The sequence below is a fragment of the Amblyraja radiata genome, chromosome 7 (genome assembly GCF_010909765.2).
Source record: "Amblyraja radiata isolate CabotCenter1 chromosome 7, sAmbRad1.1.pri, whole genome shotgun sequence".
Classification (NCBI taxonomy): Eukaryota; Metazoa; Chordata; class Chondrichthyes; order Rajiformes; family Rajidae; genus Amblyraja; species Amblyraja radiata.
Genome location: NC_045962.1, coordinates 34431851 through 34453632, shown reverse-complemented (window position 1 = coordinate 34453632; position 21782 = coordinate 34431851). Strand labels below are relative to the sequence as shown.

At 43.5% G+C, this 21782-nt stretch overlaps 1 protein-coding gene across 2 annotated transcripts in view; it reads left to right on the top strand.

Moving 5' to 3' along the window:
- The window catches only part of ly75 (lymphocyte antigen 75), a 128752-nt gene that overhangs the window by 83648 nt on the left and 23322 nt on the right, over positions 1-21782 (top strand). Inside the window, exons 20-25 of one of the 2 annotated variants that reach the window (XM_033024132.1) lie at positions 4588-4682; positions 7183-7340; positions 7999-8104; positions 14830-14987; positions 18505-18628; positions 19578-19804. In XM_033024132.1, the coding sequence (XP_032880023.1) occupies positions 4588-4682; positions 7183-7340; positions 7999-8104; positions 14830-14987; positions 18505-18628; positions 19578-19804 (868 nt within the window). The remainder of the gene's footprint in view (positions 1-4587; positions 4683-7182; positions 7341-7998; positions 8105-14829; positions 14988-18504; positions 18629-19577; positions 19805-21782) is intronic. The other variant, XM_033024133.1, reaches the window with a different exon arrangement.

Below are 21782 nucleotides of genomic sequence, written 5' to 3'. Positions count from 1 at the left end.
AAGTCCAGTCCCCATCCTCTTGTCCACCCAGAGTCGGGCCTATTGAGGCCTCCACAGTCGCCGCCACGGTGCCCGATGTTCTCGCCGGGTGATGACGCTCCGGCGTCGGGAGAACCCCCAGCGGCTTGGGGTGCCAGGAACGGCCGCCTTCCCACCGGAGACCGCGGCTTCCAAGCCAACAGACCGCGCCGGACGGAGCTCCACACACTGGCGTTCTCGGTGAGAGATCCCAGGCTCCGGGATGTAAAGTTCAGCGCCGCAGCTGGCCGCTCCACAGAACCGCGGCTCCACAATGTTCTTATTGGCGGTCCCAGCATACTGGAGTTCCAGCGCGGCGACCCAGGAAAGGCATCGCCCGCTCCGCAACAGCGCTCCAGCGCTGCGCCGCCGCCAAAGCCGAGGTTCTGGCCAGGTCTCCTCAGGGAAACGTCGCTCCAGGACCCGCTGGTAGGCCGCGAGGACAGGTCGAAGGCTCTGCTCGGAGGAAGGCAGCCCCTCCGACCAGGTAGGGACTTGAAAAGCAGTTTCCCCCTTCCCCCCCCACCACCCCCCACACATAAAAAGATTAGACCCCCTGACTACACGCTTTGACATACTAAAAATAATTAAAAAGAAGTGAAGAAAAACGGACAGCTGCAGGACAGGCAGCCGTTCAGGACGAGATGTTATGGAGCTGTCCCATTCATGGGCTTATTTTAAAATGTTTGACATTTTCTCCAACTTTTTTCTTCATCGTAAGTATTCAATTTATCTGCAATATAAATTTTATTTGTTTCATATTACTTTGTAATGGAAAAGTTGATAGTTTCAACTTGGAAACCCATTATTTATTATGCTACAAAATAAAAATCGAGAAGGCTCGTAATATTCAGAAAGTCAAGCAGTATCTGTTAAGAGAAACATTTAATGGCAATGAGAAGTCATTAACTCAAAATAGTTAAATCTGTTTCTCTATCTCTGCACACTAACGACCTGACCTAATGAAGATCATTTGTTCAGTTGTCTTTGTAACTTCTTCATTTCCCCTGTTCTGAACCATCTTACACTTGTCTTCAGACTGAAGAAAGGTCTCGACCCGAAACGTCACCCATTCCTTCTCTCCAGAGATGCTGCCTGTCCCGCTGAGTTACTCCAGCATTTTGTGATCTACCTTCGATTTAAACCAGCATCTGCTGTTCTTTCTTACACATTACACTTGCCTCCTTTATGTTCACTACACTGACAAGATCTCCATGTGCTGCTTTGACCTTGTTCCCTTAAAACTACTGACCTTCACAGTACCTGACATTTTGAATGGTTCCTTCATCACAGACGCTACCCTATTCCCATCCAAAATACGATAGTTGCAGTGTTCCTCTAAGCACTTTCTTATGTTGCCACAGTGGTGGGGAAACAGAATTATTATAATGTAATGCACAGTCATTTGTAAGTATACAAGATATACAAAACTGTGGCTAAAGATTGTTTCCTTTCAATCTGTCATTTTATCTTTAACCTATCCATGAAACCTTTTGAACTTTTGTCATCGATGACAAGATTGGAACTGACTCCCTGACAATTCCCCAATTGAATTTATTGGTCGATGTGACCTGCAACCTCCTACCACCTCCCACGCATATGTTGAAAACCTTCCTCGACTATGAAGAAAACCGGCTTCAACTAGACCTGCGACAAAAAAATTATCGATTTTTAAAACGGCAACCTATTTTTAGTCGATGCCGTTTTTAAACATGATGGAAAAAATAGCAGCAACCTAGATGAAGCCTCGACCAGGTGGAAACCACTTTCGACCATTAGGGAGAGTGACCAAAACTCCGGTGACCCCATGGAAACCATGGGTGGTGGGCAAGGTCACCAGAGGTTGATGTTTAGGTCTCGTAAGTGGGACAGGGGCTTTACTGCTCTCCCATATCCTCCTTTAATAATAATAATAATAATATATTTTATTGTGATTGCACGTCAGTACAACGAGATTTAGTATGCAGCTTCCAACCGATGTAAAAGAAAAGTAAAATAAATAAATAAGCTGTGTGACGTGACCATCCGAGGGAGACAGTCCAGGGGGGGTGGGGGGCACTCAGCAGGGCCGGTTCAGAGCCGCTATAGCTCTGGGAATAAAGCTGTTTCTGAGTCTGGAGGTTTGGGCGTAGAAGGCCTTGTAACGTCTGCCGGAGGGAAGTAGTTCAAACAGTCCGTTACAGGGGTGTGATGAGTCTTTATGGATGCTGACGGCCTTCCTGAGGCACCGTGTGTGGTAGATGCCCTCCAAGGCTGGTAGCTGTGTCCCAATGATCCTCTGCGCTCTGTGGACGACGCGCTGAAGAGCTCTCCTCTCCGCCTCCGTGCAGCTGAGATACCACACAGAGATGCCATACGTTAATATGCTCTCTGTGGTGCAGCGGTAGAACGTTGTCAGCAGCTGTTGGGGCAGACCAGTCTTTTTTAATGTCCTCAGGAAGAACAGTCGTTGCTGTGCCTTCTTGACCAGCTCAGCGGTGTTGGTGGACCATGTGAGGTCCTCTGAAATGTGAGTGCCCAGAAACTTAAAGCTGGACACTCTCTCCACAATTTCCCCGTAAATGGAGATTGGGGCATATTCTCCATTATGGGACCTCCTGAAGTCAATAATCAGCTCCTTGGTTTTGGAGGTGTTTAGTGACAAGTTGTTACGTGCGCACCAGTCCGCCAGGTTCTGCACCTCCGCTCTGTATTTTGTTTCATCACCGTTGGTGATCAGCCCAATCACTGTTGTGTCATCTGCAAACTTCACGATGGTGTTGGTGTCGAATGCAGGAACACAGTCGTGAGTGAAGAGGGAGTAGGGCATGGGGATTAGTACACAGCCCTGTGGTGTGCCAGTGCTCAGGGTGATAGTGGAGGACGGGTGCGGGCCCAGTCTCACTGCCTGCGGTCGCTCCGTCAGAAAATTCAGGATCCAATCGCATATCGGCAAGCTGAGGCCTAGCTGATGGAATTTGGTGGTGAGCTTGGTGGGGATGACCGTATTGAATGCAGAGCTATAGTCAACGAAGAGCATCCTCACGTACGTGCCCTGTCTGTCCAGGTGAGTCAGGACAGTGTGAAGAGCCAGAGAGATGGCATCCTCTGTTGATCTATTTGCCCTGTATGCAAATTGATGAGAGTCCAGTGAGGCAGGGATGCTGGATTTGATGTGGGAGAGGACCAGCCTTTCGAAGCACTTCATTGGGTTTGGAGTTAGGGCAACCGGGCGGTAGTCGTTCAGGTTGGTGACTTTAGACTTTTTCGGCACCGGCACTATGGTGGCTGTTTTCAGGCAATTGGGGACCGTTGCCAGAGATAGAGACAGATTGAAGATTCTCGTGAATACCTCCGCCAGCTGTACAGCACAGTCCTTTAGTACCCTTCCCTGGACTCCATCCGGGCCAGCAGCCTTGCGTGGATTGATCCTACGCAGAGCGCACTTTACCTCCTGAGTGCTCAGTGTTAAGGCCTGTCCCTCCGCCATGGCCGGGGTTATTCCACTCCTGGTGGTGTTGCCATTTTCGAAGTGGGCAAAGAAGGTGTTTAGTTCGTTGGCCAGTGTGATATCACCGTGGGGGCAGGCGGGGCTGCTCTTGTAGTCAGTGATGTCCCTGACACCCTGCCACATGCTTCAGGCGTCCGCGGTATTGAAGTGGTCTTCCACCCTTTGCATGTGGATGTCTTTGGCCTTTTTTATGCCTTTGTTCAGGTTCGACCTGGCCGCACTGTAGGCAGAAGTGTCCCTGGATTTAAAGGCATTGTTGCGTTCCCTTAGCAGATCCTGAACCTCCTTGTTCATCCAGGGTTTCCGGTTTGGGAACATCTTTATTTGCTTGTCCACTGTGACAGTCTCCACACAGCAGTTGATGTAGGAGAGCACAGTGGATGTGTACTCCTCCAAGTCTACCTCTGTACCACTGGTTGCCTGTTGTGCAAACAGGTCCCAGTCGGTACGATCAAAGCAGTCCTGGAGTTGTAGGGTGGCGTCCTCGTGCCATATTTTGACCGTCCTTATTGCAGGTTTGGTCTTGCGGATGAGGGGTTTGTATGCAGGCAGTAGAAACAGTGAGAGGTGATCGGATTGTCCCAGGGATGGGCAGAGGAGAGCTCTGTAAGCGTCCTTGATGTTGGTGTACACTTTATCCAGCGTGTTTGAGCCCCTGGTAGGGCACTGCACATGCTGGTGGAATTTGCGTAGTGCAGCTCGTAGGTCGACCTGATTAAAGTCCCCTGCAACAATGAAGGCACCGTCGGGGTGAGCATCCTGCTGCTTACTGATGGCCGAGTGCAGCTGTGCTAGCATTAGGTTAGCATTAGCCTGTGGTGGGATGTATATGGCCATGATGATAACCACAGTAAACTCCTTATTTGTTTGCTTCTTCGAATATCTCCCTTGGATTATCTGGCCAATTTTCCCATTTTGTGACTGAAGCACTTCTGTGCAATTTTGTATTTAAAAAAATATATGCCATTATTTTCAACCTTGGAGGAAAGGGGGGAATATTTTAACCAGAAACCGACTTCTATTTAATAAAACAATTATATAATGTACTGTGACATCTTCATATTTTCTTCCTTTTTTAGTTTGAGTCCATATGACATTTACCACCGATTTATATCCTTCCACAACCAGTACAGGGATTGTTGGTTTATAACCCCATATTATGCGAGGTGGAGAGGTAAGCAATTTATTTGTTTATCTTTATTATGTATTCAAGTTTCTGGTTCATTTTTTCAATTATATGAAATTTATGTAACATATTTTAGCAATTGTACTGCTTTAAGTATAATTGATTATTTTTCTCAAGTAGTTAGATCTCCTGTTTTACCGATGCTGTTGTTTTTCCTGAAGACTATTATTTTTGAGTCACCTTTAATAACCATAGAACATACAACAGCACAGCCCTTCAGCCCACAATGTCTGTGCTGAACATGTACAGTTAAACTAATTTCCCCTGCCTGCTCGTGATTCACTTCCATCCATTTACTACATATTGATGCAGCTATCTAAATCCTCTTTAATACCTCTTTTGTATCTGTCCCCACCAGCACCACTCACTGTGTTTATTTATTTTTTAACAAGTTTAACTGCACATCTCCTTTCAAATGTTGTCCCTCTCGCCTCAACAAAGCACTCTAACCTTTGATATTTCCACCGTGGAGAAAAAGATTCTAACTGGCTACCCCATCCATGCCTCTCACAATTTTATAAACTTCTATCGGGTCTCCCCTCTGCCTTCGATGCTTCAGAGAAAACAATCCATGTTTGTTCAACCTCTCCTTTATAGCTATACCTTCTAACCTGTGCATGATGTTATTGATGTTTAGGTCGATAGAATGATCAACCAAATGTGTGTGTGCTGTTTAACCCCATTCCACTATAACCTCTATTCCTAACCTCCATTTATCAAGCCAAATCTATCCAAATTTTTTCTCATAACATGAATTTCCTTTTATGTGTTTGTGCATTTTGTGTGCTTTTGCAGTCCCTGCAAAAATCCTTCTTTCCTCTTGCCCTTCTTGTTACAAATTGCAAAATTATGTAGCATACATGGGACAGAAACCGATCATTTGGCCCAACAAGTCCACTATGTTTATGCTCTGGTTTTATCTCCTCAAAATCTATTCGCATAACATAGGAAACGAGAGAGTCGAGTGTTTTAATTCTCATATGTACCATCAACGGAACAATGAGATTCTTACTGCAGCAGCATAACAGGCCTTAAAATGTAGTACACACAGATAAAATATAATAAACAAAACTTCAATCAATTAATAACCACAGTACTAGTGCAGAAAACCCCCCAATAAATCTGTAGTGTAACCAAAGAACGAACATGGAAGTTAATAGTTGAGGTTAGTGTTGTGTATATTCAGGAGCCTGATGGCTGTTGGGAATAAACTATTCTTAGAACCTGATGGTCATGGTTTTCAGGCCCCTATACTTTCTTCCCGATGGCAGGGTATGAGAGGGTAGCCAGGGTGTTGTCAGTCTTTGATATTGGCTGCCTTTTTGAGGCAGTGCCTCTTGCAGATCCCTTGTGATTGACCACGTAATGTTCACCACTCTCTGTAATCTCCTTTGTTCCTGGAGGTTCGGGCTGCTGAACAATGCCACGAGTCAATATGCTCTACTGTACACCTGTCAAAGATCGAGAGAGTATTTGGCAACATACTGAATCTCCTCAAACCTCTAAGGAGGTAAATGGGCTTACTTTATGTTTGCATCAATGTGCTGGGCCCAAGACGGGTCTTGGGAGATATGCACAGTATTCCATCCTCCCTCTAGATTACAGCAAACTACCCAGTACTTGCTTTAACCACTCCCTGTGGTGGGGACCTCCAGATGCGTTCATTGTGTAGGTTGACTTCCTCTGAATTCCCTAATGGATGCCTCCTCCTTTACTCTCTTTGAGAGTTTGCCCACACAAATTCCTATAGCATTCTCAACTCTAGATTTTCCTGACCACAAATAACTGAAGATCTAGGCCTTCCGTCAGTTTCTCGTCATTCTTCAAAGGGCCCAACTAAGCACATCCCAGGCTCTTATTTTGGCATTAAAACATTGTTGTGGGTCTTGCACATGTGATGCTAGGTGAATGGACACTACATTTGGTGGGAGATAGGTGAGAGAAAGCTTGCAGGAAATTGTAGGATTTGCTGAGCAACAGTGCCCAAAGGAGGAACATTCTTGTTGCAAAGGGGTCACCATTGGGCCAAGAACCAGGTGTCACATGCAGGAGGTAGGAGAGAGGTTTTATAGGCATGCGTACATTCTCTAAATGCCCGCACAACCCAGGGAACCCCATATGTGAGGGACAAGTTCTCCTGCACTACCTCTAAACTCATCTGGTGGTCCCGACATGGCATCCTTTACAGCACAGTGACCAAACGTAGACCAGGCGACTATTTTGCAAACTCCTGCGCTCAGTCCACCAAGACCTTCTGGACCTGCCTTTGATGAATTTTGCATGTTCCATGATGTTGTTTGTGGTGGGAGGAAGAGGGTTTACACCAGTAAAAGAGTGATGGGGAGAAGAAGACAAAGTCAGATTTATTTCCCGAGGGAAATGTCTAAGATTGCTCTACTCAAGATTAACCTGATTTTCAAAAGCATAGCACCATTTTAGTTTTAGGATTGTGCGAACAACTTCTAATGCTTTGTCTTTAACATTCCAGTCTTTCCCCCCACAGAATATCATGAACAAATAGACTGCTTCAGGCGCCTTCCATTTATTTGTCAAAAGCTCAATATATCGTCACTGGAGCCATGGTCTCCTGAAACTGGTGATAAGGGCAGTCCATGTACAGGTGATTGGATCCCCTTCGGCGATAATGTAAGTCGAGGCTTTCTTATAAGTGTCAAACTATATATGTATTTATAATTGAGAGGTATAGATATGGTGGACAGTTGGAACTATTTCCCCAGGATGGAAAAATTAAATGCTAGAGGCCATAGCTTTAAAATGAAGGGCAGTGTAAAGGAGACGTGCGGGGCAATTTTTTTTTTTTTTACGCTGAGGTTTGTTCGTCGTCTTGTTGAGTCCACACACAAGATTAGAATTTGTTCAGCCAGGGCTAAACACACTTCTCAGCATCTGCATACAATGGTGTCTGCCTTGCGCTTCTTGTGTGTGTGTGGTGGTGGTGGAAAGATTGGTGGAAACAGGGCTGCGACGTGAATGCTCTTTCCTTCCTAACTGAGGTTTGTGAATCCCAGGAACACGCTGCCAGGGTTGGTGGTTGAGGCAGATACGATTATGACTTTTGAGGCTTTTGGATAGTTATATGGATATGCAGCGTATGGAAGGATTATGGATTATGCGCCTGTCCCTATGCGCAGGTAGCTAAGAGATGGCCTTAGCATCATGTTTGGCACAGACATTGTGGGCCAGACGACTTGTTTTTTGTGCTGTACTGTAATACAAGGATAATGTAGGATTCTATGCAAGTAACAAAATTATATTGATATGATTTTTAACTTATTTGATCCAGTGCTACAACTTTATAATGCCACAACGTCTTTCATGGGAACATGGACAACGTGTCTGTCAGAGCCTTGGGGGTAACTTGCCAACTATAGCCAATTCCGTCGAACAAGGTATGTTATGAGTTGAATACTAATGAGAAATGTATCTCTAAGCTAAACTATGGGAGCAATCAATCAGGAAAAACTGTGCACAGCGCGAGGCACCCAGCAGCAGTCCAGCAGCCAGAGGGACAGTGTAGGAGAACGGTGAGGAGACAGTCAGGATGTAGAATGAAACTAATTCTTCATCGATAGTACAATAAAAGAACAAACAAATTTACTGTGCCCTCCATAATGTTGCGGACAAAGACCCGTCGTTTATTTATTTGCCTCTGTTATCCACAATTTGAGATTTGTAATAGAAAAAATCACATGTGGTTAAAGTGCACATAGTCAGATTTTAATAAAGGACATGTTTACACATTTTGGTTTCACCATGTAGAAATTACGGCAGTATTTATACATAGTCCCCCCCCATTCCAGGGCACTATAATGTTCGGGACATAGCAATATCATGTAAAAGAAAGTCGGCATGTTTAGTATATTGTTACATATCCTTCACATGCAATGACTGCTTGAAGTCTGCAATTCATGGACATCACCAGTTGCTGAGTGTCTTCCCTGGTGATGTTCTGCCAGGCCTGTATTACACCATCTTTAGCTTATGCTTGTTTTGGGGGCTAGTCCCCTTCCGTTTTCTCTTCAGCATATAAAAGGCATGCTCAATTGGGTTCAGATCGGGTGATTGACTTGACCACTCAAGAATTGACCATTTGTTAGCTTTGAAAAACTCCTTTGTTGCTTTAGCAGTATGTTTGGGATCATTGTCTTGCTGTAGAATGAACCGCCGGCCAATGAGTGTTGAGGCATTTGTTTGAATTTGACCAGATAGGATGTGTCTATACACTTACGAATTCATTGTGCTACTACCATCAGCAGTTGTATCATCAATGACGATAAGTGAGCCAGTACCTTCAGCAGCCATACATGCCCAAGCCATAACACCCCCACCACCGTGTTTCACAGATGAGGTGATATGCTTTGGATCTTGGGCAGTTCCTTCTCTCCTCCATACTTTGCTCTTGCCATCACTCTGATATAAGTTCATCTTCGTCTCATCTGTCCACAAGACCTTTTTGCCAGAACTGTGGTTGCCCTTTTAAATACTTTTTGGCAAACTGTAACCTGGCCATCCTACTTTTGCAGCTAACCAGTGGTTTGCATCTTGCAGCCTCTGTATTTCTGTTCATGAAGTCTTCTGCAGACAGTGGTCATTGACAAATCCACACCTGAATCCTGAAGAGTGTTTCTGATCTGTCGGACGGGTGTTTAGGGATTTTTCTTTATGACAGAGAGAATTCTTCTGTCATCAGCTGTGGAGGTCTTCCTTGGCCTGCCAGTCCCTTTGCGATTAGTAAGCTCACCGGTGCTCTCTTTCTTCTTAATGATGTTCCAAACAGTTGATTTTGGTAAGCCTAATGGGCCTGTCCCACTTAGGCAATTTTTTAGCAAATTGCAGGTGGTCGCCGGGAGTAGTCTCCTCAGTTGCGCAAAAAGTCGTAGCGTCTTTCTGGTCACCGCTAAATTTTCAACATGTTGAAAAATTTTTGCCGACAGTGGGTTTGACGCCAATGAGCGTAGCTTGACTTCTCCTGACGTAGGTGCTGTCGTAAGTTGTCGCCAGGATGCCGTAGGTTATCACAGTTTTTTCGGTGACCTGCTACGACAATGACAGTTGCCTAAAAATTTGCCAAGTGGGCCAGGCCCATGAGGTTTGGCTGATGTCTCTAACAGTTTTATTCTTGTTTCTCAGTCTCATTATGGTTTATTTGACTTTCATTGCAACAACTTTGGTCCTCCTGTTGATAAACAAAAATAAAAATTTCCAAAGGTGATGGAAAGACTGGAGGAAAGACTAGTTGCTGAGAGTTCTCTTATACCTGCATTAAGGAGGCAAATAAACACACCTGAGCAATTACGAACACCTGTGAAGCCATGTGTCCCAAACATTATGGTGCCCTGAAATGGGGGGACTATGTATAAACACAGCTGTAATTTCTACATAGTGAAACCAAAATGTATAAAAATGGCCTTTATTAAAATCTGACAATGTGTACTTTAACCACATGTGATTTGTTTCTATTACAAATCTCAAATTGTGGAGTACAGAGGCAAATGAGGGCACTGTATGTAAAGAAAGGAATTGCAGGTGCTGACATCAAAAATAAAACGCAAAGTCCTGGAATAATTCAGCGGGTCAGACAGCATCTCTGAAGAACATGGAGAGGTGACATTTTGGGTTTAAAGTGTAGACCTTGTGGAAGAGAAAAGAAGAAAGCAGCTGTCGGCAGTAGAAACAAATACCTCAGCATGCACTGACCGCTTGGGAAGCTTATAACCCACAGTATGAACATTGAATCCTCCAATGTAAAGTAGTACTCCCCTTACCCCCGCTCTTGTTACTTTGCCTCCAACACCCATTTCTTCCACTATCACCACCAGTCACCCTGCTTCATTCCTCTCCGTCATACACTCATCTCCCATTCTCGAGTCCCTCATTTCCCTCTCATCCTCCCCCTTGCCCCTTCCACCTATATCCTTCCCTCTGGCTTCACATTTCACTCCCCTTCCCTTCTGTCCTTCTGTCCTTTGTTACTTACTCCATCCATCTGCCAATCAATTCCTCCCTGCCTTTGTCCTGCCCACACCTCTTTACCAGCTTTCTACCCCCTTTCTACATTTGGTCTGAAGAAGTGTCCCTACACAAAACATTCCCTTTAGCTCCACAGATGCTGCCTGACTTTCTGAGTTCCTCCAACACTTTGTTTTTCTTGAAACACTCTGCTGCTTATGATTGTCCTACAAAGAAGCTTTGGTTGAAGTGAAATTGAAAATGTTCTTTTGCACATTGTTGGGTTTTTAATTTATTGACTTTATAATGTTTGTTTATTATATTATCTATTGAGTACTGTGTTTGCAAACCCGTTGTGCTGCTGCAAGTAAGAATGTAATTCTTTTGTTTTGGTATATAAGACAATAAAACTCTTGACACTCTCTTGACTCTTGAACCATGTAGTTGTTTGGGAGATGAAGATTAAAACGAGCATGGGTTATCAGTGCTTCCGAGAAACTGCCGTGCAAGGCACAGTTCATTTCAATTGAGAAATCAAATTTTAAAAACAACTTTTTGTACTGAAGTGGTAGAGATGGCTGAAATATCAATCTGGGCCAGCAGGGAGCATTCGTGTCATGTGTCTCCAATACATGGTTCAGTGGTAGACACAAGGAACTGCAAATGCTGGTTTATACCAAAGAGCGACACAAAGTGCAGGAGTAACTCAGCGGAGGTTTCAAAGGTCTTTTATTGTCACGTGTACCAAATAAGGTACAGTGATATTCGTATTACCATACAGCCATACTAAAAATAAAGCAACAAGGCACAACCACATAAAAGTCAACATAAACATCCACCACAGGGGATTCCACATTCCTCACTGTGATGGAAGGCAATAAAGTCAAATCTTCTTCCCTCATTTTTCTCCCCAAGTGGGGGCAGTTGAACCATCCGCAGTCGGGGCGGTCGAAGCTCCTGCGGCTTGGAGTTCTAAGCAGGTCTCTAAGCAGAGACCGTGAGCTCCACGATGTTAAAGTCCGCAGGCTCCCACGGTTGGAGCTCCCGAAGTCGGTCTCCAGCAAAGGCCGCCAACTCCACGGTTAGGCCGCAGTGCGGACGGAGATACGATACGGAAAAAAATCGCATCTCCGTCGAGGTAAGAAATTTAAAAAAAAGTTTCCCTGACCCACCACCCCCCACATAACACAAGCTGAGAGAACACTAAAAACATACATTTAACACATACTAAAGAAACAACAGAGAAGGAAGGGACAGACAGACTGTTAGCGAGGTAGCCATTGCTGGCGCCTCCCGGTGGTGATCAAGCAGCATTTCTGGAGAAAAAGGATGGGTGACGTTTTGAGTCGGGATCCTTCTTCAGACTGAAAGTAGGGAGTGTGGGGGAGGGGGAGAGCTGAAGGAGAGAAAAGCAATGGTACTTTATTGTCACCCAAGTACCCAAGTAAAGTGAAATTCTTTACATACAGTTCAGTGACATTCCTACCATATGTTGGGCACAATTATATTAAGCAGAAGAGCATAAGGCAGCAGACCCCACTGAGTTAGTACACAAGAGTCACCACGTTTCAGATACCATGTCGAAACTTATAACTTTTCAGTTTTGAGTTATAAAAATGTATCTCCAAATTTTATGAGCTGTTAGTTGGTGATCTCAAAGTATAGGCTGGCTGCCAAATTCCACGCAAGTCACAATTGCCTTAAAACCAACCCAGATGGAAAATACACCATGTTATTGACTATGAGAGTTGAAGTGGGAAGACGAGTGTGAAATAATACTGTTTGCCACATGCGGTGCTTTTTGTGTGACAGTACTCACACGCACCTCATCTAAAAAGTTTAAAAAGAGTTAAACTTATTTTAGAATTTTTGCGATAACAAAAAGATCACTAAAGTTTTTAATATTTTATTAAATGAATTAGGCAGTCAGATCCTTAAATTAAATATGCTGGCTGTTGGTGATCTCAAAGTTTAGCCTGGCTGCCAAATGCCAGGCATGTCCTGACAATTGCCTCAAAACCAACCCTATGGAAAATACGTCATGTTATTGACTTTGAGAGTTGAATTAGGCAAAAGACTTTGTGAGGAACAACAGATCACTGCTGTGTGCCAGAACACTGGGCAGCATTCCCAAACTTTGAAATAGAACAATATCATGGTTGTATATCAATATCACAGGGACACCGCTTTCAGGTCAGGCGATGCTCGAGCCTACAGTTCAGCCAGGGCTAACCTGAAGAGGGGCATCAAGAAGGCCAAGCACTGCCATAAGCTCAGGATTGAGGAGCACTTCAACAACAACTCCGACCCCCGACGCATGTGGCAAGGCATCCAGGCCATCACGGACTACAGACCCTCCAACACCACCCCCACATCCAGCGACGCCTCCTTCCTTGAGGAGCTTAATCACTTCTATGGCCGCTTCGACAGGGACAATCTAGAGACAGCCATCAAGGCTGTGCTACCTGCCGATCACCAACCCCTCACTACTCACCCCCTACGACGTATACGTGGCACTGAGTAGGACTAATGCACGTAAAGCTGCTGGCCCTGACGGCAATCCCCGGGCGCGTGCTCAGGGCCTGTGCTGCGCAGCTGACAGACGTCTGGACTGACATCTTCAACCTGTCACTTGCCCAAGCAGTTGTCCCCACGTGCCTTAAAACCACCTCCATCGTGCCAGTGCCAAAACACTCCACTGCGGCAAGCCTCAACGACTTCCGCCCAGTTGCACTTACCCCCATCATCACCAAGTGCTTCGAGAGGCTGGTCCTGGCACACCTCAAAAGCTGCCTACCCCCCACACTGGATCCCTATCAGTTTGCCTACCGCAAGAACAGGAGTACGGAGGATGCCATCTCAACGGCACTTCACTCCGCCCTCTCCCACCTCGACAACAAAGACACTTGCGTAAGAATGCTGTTCATCGATTACAGCTCAGCATTCAACACCATTATACCATCAAAACTGATCACCAAACTCGGTAACCTGGGCATCGACCCCTCCCTCTGCAACTGGATACTGGACTTTCTAACCAACAGACCCCAGTCTGTTAGGTTAGACAAGCACACCTCTTCAACCCTCACCCTGAACACCGGCGTTCCACAGGGCTGTGTGCTGAGCCCCCTCCTCTACTCCCTCTTCACCTATGACTGCACACCTGTACATGGTACTAACACCATAATCAAGTATGCAGATGATACAACGGTGATTGGCCTCATCAGCAACAACGATGAGTCGGCCTACAGGGAGGAGGCCCAGCACTTAGCAGCATGGTGCGCTGACAACAACCTGGCCCTTAACTCCAAGAAGACCAAGGAGCTCATTGTAGACTTCAGGAAGTCCAGGGGCGGCACGCACACCCCCATCCACATTAACGGGACGGAGGTGGAACGTGTTTTTAGCTTTAGGTTCCTGGGAGTCAACATCTCCGATGACCTCTCTTGGACCCACAATACCTCAACTCTGATCAAGAAGGCTCACCAGCGTCTCTTCTTCCTGAGGAGACTGAAGAAGGTACATCTGTCTCCTCAGATCCTGGTGAACTTCTACCGCTGCACCATCGAGAGCATCCTTACCAACTGCATCACAGTATGGTATGGCAACTGCTCTGTCTCCGACCGGAAGGCATTGCAGAGGGTGGTGAAAATTACCCAACGCATCACCGGTTCCTCGCTCCCCTCCATTGAGTCTGTCCAAAGCAAGCGTTGTCTGCGGAGGGCGCTCAGCATCGCCAAGGACTGCTCTCACCCCAACCATGGACTGTTTACCATCCGGGAGGCGCTACAGGTCTCTCCGTTGCCGAACCAGCAGGTCCAGGAACAGCTTCTTCCCGGCGGCTGTCACTCTACTCAACAACGTACCTCGGTGACTGCCAATCACCCCCCCCCCCGGACACTTATTATTATTTATTCAAATCATTTGCTATGTCGCTCTTCCAGGGAGATGCTAAATGCATTTCGTTGTCTCTGTATTGTACACTGACAAAGACAATTAAAATTGAATCTGAATCTGAATCTGATATCTGCCATAGCCAGTAAGGGATGATATCTGTTCTGGCATCTTTATACCTAGAAAAAGAAAGCACTGATTGCACACATTACAATTGTTTTTGTTTTATTGACTGAAGCTGATCTCAAATCTGTTTGCATCTTTCGATTAACAGATTTTATTGTATCTCATTTACCGTCACTGCCACGACGCTTGTGGCTTGGTATGCAGCCTTCAAGTGGAATTGGAAACAACGTTTGGGTGACAGGAAGACCTGTTGATTACTACAATTGGCTCTCATCATTTAGAGTTGAGATGGAGCTAGATTTAGATGTAAGTAAAATGCTTTGTAAATTTTGCAGCGTTTAAAATGGTCCCAAGAGGTTTCTTTTAGCGATTAGCATGGAAACGTGCCCTTCGGCCCACCGAGTCCACACCAACCATCAATCACCCATTCACACTAGTTCTATGTTATCCCACTTTCTCATCCCCTCCCGACACATGACTGGCATTTTACAGAGAGCCAATTACCCAATAGACCCGCATATCTTTGTAATGAGCACTAGGGGAAACCCACCGTGCTGCCGTGTGCCAGTTTACTGCCTGGATTAAAGGGCATTAGCTACAGTGCCCTCCATAATGTTTGGGACAAAGACCCGTCGTTTATTTATTTGCCTCCACGATTTGGGATTTGTAATAGAAAAAAATCACATGTGGTTAAAGTGCATATTTTTAGATATTTACAATTTAGAGATTATGTAAAATTACATACGCAAGATTATAGATTTAGGGGCCCAGAAATCCTTGATGAATGTCTGAATTAACATCCCAATACAAATAAATTAATATCTTATATTTATAATACCCTTTCAGATACTGACATTCCGTCATCAGAGTCATATAGACGAGCATGGGAGGATGAATTGGCTCAACCCATAATGAAAGACACATGGGATGAAAGTTTACAACATATATATCACTGCTCGTTAAACACTAGACATTCCTTAATACAGTTTAAAATATTACATGGATTACACTATTCGAAGACAAAATTAAATAGGACCTTCCCAAGTACTTCCCCTCTCTGTGATAAATGTCAATTTCAAGAAGCCAATTTCACTTATACTTTTGTAACTTGCATAAAAATGCAAAACATTTTGGCGGACATTTTTTAAATTATCTCTAAAGTTATCGATAATCAACTGGACCCAGATCCAAAATTAATAATATTAGGATTATCAGAACATACCACAAACCTTACAATAAGCCAGAGACACTTTCTTGAGTACAGTTTAATAACTGCAAAAAAATTAATACTTAAATTTTGGGGAAAAATTAAAATGTGGATTACGGAAATGACCGAGACCTTGCATTTGGAAAAAATAAGATTTGTATTAATTGACAAACCAGAATTATTTTCTAAAATATAGTCTCCGTTTATTGATTTTTTTTTAAAGTAAACTGGTTTAACACAAAATCAAAGTCACAACTTGAGTTTAGGGTTGGATGAACAACTACTCAACATCTCCCGGATCTATCTCCACAATCTTTATATTTGTAATCTTCTTTCCTTTTTTTTTCCTTCTATCTCCTTTCTATTAGTTTATAGTCTCTTTTAATTCTTTCTTTCTTTATTTGTTTTCTTTTATTTTTAAACTTAAAAAATTGAAGCTATGTAAGAACTCTGTAACCAGTTTGTCGTTTATTATCATTGGTACATATGCTTTTAATTTAAAAAAATGTTTTAAAAGAAAACAAAAGTGCACATTGTCAGATTTTATTAAAGGCCATTTTTATACATTTTGGTTTCACCATGTAGAAATTACAGCAATGTTTGTACATAGTCCCCCCATTTCAGGGCACCATAATGTTTGGGACACATGGCTTCACAGGTGTTTGTAATTGCTCCGGTGTGTTTAAATGGCCCCTTAATGCAGGTACAAGAAAGCTCCCAGTACATAATCTTTCCTCCAGCCTTTCCATCACCTTTGGAAGCCTTTATTGCTGTTTATCAACATGAGGACCAAAGCTGTGCCAATGAAAGTCAAAGAAGCCATTATGAGACTGAGAAACAAGAATAAAACTGTTGAGACATCAGCTAGACCTCAGGCTTACCAAAATCAACTGTTTGGAACATCATTAAGAAGAAATGAGCACTGGTGAGCTTACTAATCGCAAAGGGACTGGCAGGCCAAGGACGACCTCCACAGCTGATGACAGAATAATTCTCTGTATAATAAAGGAAAATCCCCAAACACCTGTCCGACAGATCAGAAACACTCTTCAGGAGTCAGGTGTTGATTTGTCAATGACCACTGTCTGCAGAAGACTTCATGAACAGAAATACAGAGGATACACTGCAAGATGCAAACCACTGGTTAGCTTCAAAAATAGGATAGCCACGCTACAGTTTGCCAAGAAGTACTTAAAAGAGCAACCACAGTTCGGGAAAAAGCTCTTTTGGAAAGATGAGATGAAGATTAACATATCAGAGTGATGGCAAGAACAAAGTATGGAGGAGAGAAGGAACGGCCCAAGATCCAAAGCATACCACCTCATCAGTGAAACACGGTGGTGGGGGTGTTATGGCCTGGGCATGTATGGCTGCTGAAGGTACTGGCTCACTTATCTTCATTGATGATACAGCTGCTAATGGTAGTAGCACAATGTATTCTGAAGTGTATAGATACATCCTATCTGCTCAGGTTCAAACAAATGTCTCAAAACTCATTGGCTAGCAGTTCATTCGACAGCAAGACAATGATCCCAAACATACTGTTAAAGCAACAAAGGAGTTTTTCAAAGCTAAAAAATGTTCAATTCTTGAGTGGCCGTCAATCACCTGATCTGAACCCAATTGAGCATGCCTTTTATATGCTGAAGAGAAAACTGAAGGGGACTAGCCCCCAAAACTAGCATAAACTAAAGATGGCTGCAATACAGGCCTGGCAGAGCATCACAAGAGATGACACCCAGCAACTGGTGATGCCCATGAATCGCAGATTTCAAGCAGTCATTGCATGCAAAGGATATGCAACAAATTACTAAACATGACTACTTTCATTTACATGACATTGCTGTGTCCCAAACATTATGGTGCCCTGAAATGGGGGGACTATGTATAAATACTGCTGCAATTTCTACATGGTGAAACCAAAATGTATAAAAATGGCCTTTATTCAAATCTGACTGTGCACTTTCACCACGTGATTTTTTTCTATTACAAAATCTCAAATTGTGGAGTACAGGGGCAAATAAATAAATGATGGGTCTTTGTCCCAAACATTATGGAGGGCACTGTATAAAGAGAGGTCAAACAAACTTGGATTCTATCCTCTGGAGTTCTTTAGTTCTTTACATGACTTCCAATGAACCTCCACAATATAATCCCGTTCTTTAACATGAATCTATGAAGAGGAAAGTCAGATAAATATTTCAGATTTCAGAGTAAAACCTTTCATCTTTTACTCTTTCAGTTTTCTAGCATTTTAAATTAATGTTCTCTTTCTGGTAAAGTTGGTGCAAAACTAGTTTAAGAAATACGGGGAAACAAGAACTGCAGGTGCTGGCTTACAAAAAAAAAGACGTAAAGTGCTGGAGAGTAACTCAATGGGTCAGGCAACATCTGTGAAGAACACGAATAGGCGACAATTCCGGACAATACCCTGTGCATCCAAAACGTGACTTAGCCATTTTCTCCAGTGATGCAGCCTGACCCGCTGCTCCAGCACTTCACGACTTTTTTTAAAAACTGTCTCAAAGGGATGAATTAATGTTCAACAGAAGATGAGAAACTGCAACTTTGTAATTCAGAAAAATTCTACTGCTTTATTGTGAATTTTGTTTTCAGCTCTTTAATATAGAAAAACGCTGTGCTCTGCTGCTCAATGAGGCTAACAGTTCATACATTGGAAAATGGGATTTTGTAGTGTGTGAGGATCAGCAATTCACTGCTGTATGCCAAAAACGTCAAGGTATATACCTTTTATTTCTTACAGTTCCCACCGATCGTAAACACACATTGAACCTGTATTTCAACAACATGCTTTTTAACTTGACTTTGCACTCTACTTCAAACTTTAGAGATACAAGGTGGAAATAGGCCCTTCGGCCCACTGAGTCTATGCCGACCAATGATCACCCCATACACTAACACTATCCTACACAGTGGAGACAATTTACAGAAGCCAATTAACCTATAAACCCGCACGTCATTCAAATGTGGGAGGAAACCGGAGCACCCGGAGAAAACCCATGCGGTCACAGGGCCAACGTACAAACTCCGTACTGACAGCACCCGTAGTCACGACGGTCCCAGCTCTCTGGCGCTGCAAGGCAGCAGTTCTACCGCTGCGCTCCTGTGCCACCATCTTGGGTGCGAGTGGGATAATGTCGTTTGGGAGAATTAAGCTAATTAATTCTTAAGTTACTGTACTGTTCAATTCACCTCTACTCCATCGTGGACTTTGGACTTTGTCTATGGAATTGGTGCACTACAACGCACTACTTGAATTTAGCTAGAATGTATTTTGATGTGTGATATTATCTGTGTTTAGATAGAATGCAAAACAAAGCTTTTCACTGTACCTCGGTACACGTGCCAATAACAAACATGAACCTACACTTTTCTATGTTCTATGTAAAATTGGGTAACATCCACACAGGAGCTTAAAACATTACTTATCACTTGTGAGCTGTCACTGGTAATTTCTTTGCTACAGACGGCTGTCAATGGATATTTTTAAGGCGGAGATTGACAGATTTGTGATTAGTAAAGATGTCGGGTTTGGGAAGAAGGCAGTAGAATGGGGTTGAGAGGAAAAGATAGATCAGCCATGATTAAATGATGGAGTAGACTTGATGGGCCGAATGGCCTCATTCTGCTCCTATAACTGATGAACTTCTCATGTTTTCTTTTGGAAGGTTCTGTCAATCGGACAACATCTCAACATTTAAATGACACCTTGAATTATCTGAACCATACTTACATAATAATCAACAAGAACCTAACTTGGGAGGAATCCCTCACAGAATGTCAAAAGAATGGTTACAAATTGGTCAGCATCACTGAACCCTACCATCAAGCCTTCCTCACAGTTACTGTCAGCTTGCTTGGACATAGAGTGTGGATCGGACTCTACAGCCAAGATGTAAGTTCCTACCAAGTCATTTTCCAATTATATTTTTATCCAATGGGAAAACGAACATAGGTTTCGAGAAGCCGTTTAATACTTTAGCACAATTTTTTCTAATGCTCAGTTTCATCGAAGAAGGTAAGTAAACTCATTTCGAAATGGAAATGTTTATTTCTTTGGTAATATTCACAGATGTTGTAAATCACTATTAAAATGACAAAAGGTCTAGAAAGGGAACATGTTTTCCAAACATGAGAATATGGTCATCCATCTTGGGTTCCTCCATTTAGGTGTTTTAACCTTTGATTGTTTGCTGCATATCTATCTTTCTGAAAACTGATAGGCCCGACATAATAGGGGCAGAAAACGATCTTAGAAAACGATCAGAAAACGAAAATATTATTTACATAATAGGGGCAGAAAACTGATAGGCCCAACATGAAACACTAAGGGGCAGAAAACGCTGGTGGGTGTTGTGTACAGGCCACCTAACAGTAGTAGTGAAGTTGGAGATGGTATCAAACAGGAAATTAGAAATGCGTGCGACAAAGGCAAAACCGTTATAATGGGTGACTTCAATCTACATATAGATTGGGTGAATCAAATTGGCAGGGGTGCTGAGGAAGAGGATTTTTTGGAATGTATGCGGGATAGTTATCTAAATCAACATGTAGAGGAACCAACGAGAGAGCAGGCTATTTTAGACTGGGTATTGAGTAATGAGGAAGGGTTAGTTAGCAGTCTTGTTGTACGTGCCCCCTTGGGCAAGAGTGACCATAATATGGTTGAGTTCTTCATTAGGATGGAGAGTGACATTGTTAATTCAGAAACAATGGTTCTGAACTTAAAGAAAGGTAACTTTGAGGGTATGAGACGTGAATTGGCCAAGATTGACTGGCAATTCATTCTAAAAGGGTTGACGGTGGATATGCAATGGAAGACATTTAAAGACTGCATGGATGAACTACAAAAATTGTTCATCCCAGTTTGGCAAAAGAATAAATCAGGGAAGGTAGTGCATCCGTGGATAACAAGGGAAATCAGGGATAGTATCAAAGCGAAGGATGATGCGTACAAATTAGCCAGAAAAAGTAGCATACCGGAGGACTGGGAGAAATTCAGAGACCAGCAGAGGAGGACAAAGGGCTTAATTAGGAAAGGAAAAATAGATTATGAAAGAAAACTGGCAGGGAACATAAAAACTGACTGCAAAAGTTTTTATAGATATGTGAAAAGAAAGAGATTAGTTAAAACAAATGTAGGTCCCTTGCAGTCAGAAACAGGTGAGTTGATCATGGGGAACAAGGATATGGCAGACCAATTGAATAACTACTTTGGTTCCATCTTCACTAAGGAAGACATAAATAATCTGTCGGAAATAGCAGGGGACCGCGGGTCAAAGGAGTTGGAGGAATTGAGTGAAATCCAGGTTAGCCGGGAAGTGGTGTTGGGTAAATTAAATGGATTAAAGGCCGATAAATCCCCAGGGCCAGATAGGCTGCATCCCAGAGTACTTAAGGAAGTAGCTCCAGAAATAGTGGATGCATTAGTAATAATCTTTCAAAACTCTTTAGATTCTGGAGTAGTTCCTGAGGATTGGCGGGTAGCAAACGTAACCCCACTTTTTAAGAAGGGAGGGAGAGAGAAAACGGGGAATTACAGACCAGTTAGTCTAACATCGGTAGTGGGGAAACTGCTAGAGTCAGTTATTAAAGATGGGATAGCAGCACATTTGGAAAGTGGTGAAATCATTGGACAAAGTCAGCATGGATTTACAAAAGGTAAATCATGTCTGACGAATCTTATAGAATTTTTCGAGGATGTAACTAGTAGCGTGGATAGGGGAGAACCAGTGGATGTGGTGTATCTGGACTTCCAGAAGGCTTTCGACAAGGTCCCACATAAGAGATTAGTTTACAAACTTAAAGCACACGGCATTGGGGGTTCAGTATTGATGTGGATAGAGAACTGGCTGGCAAACAGGAAGCAAAGA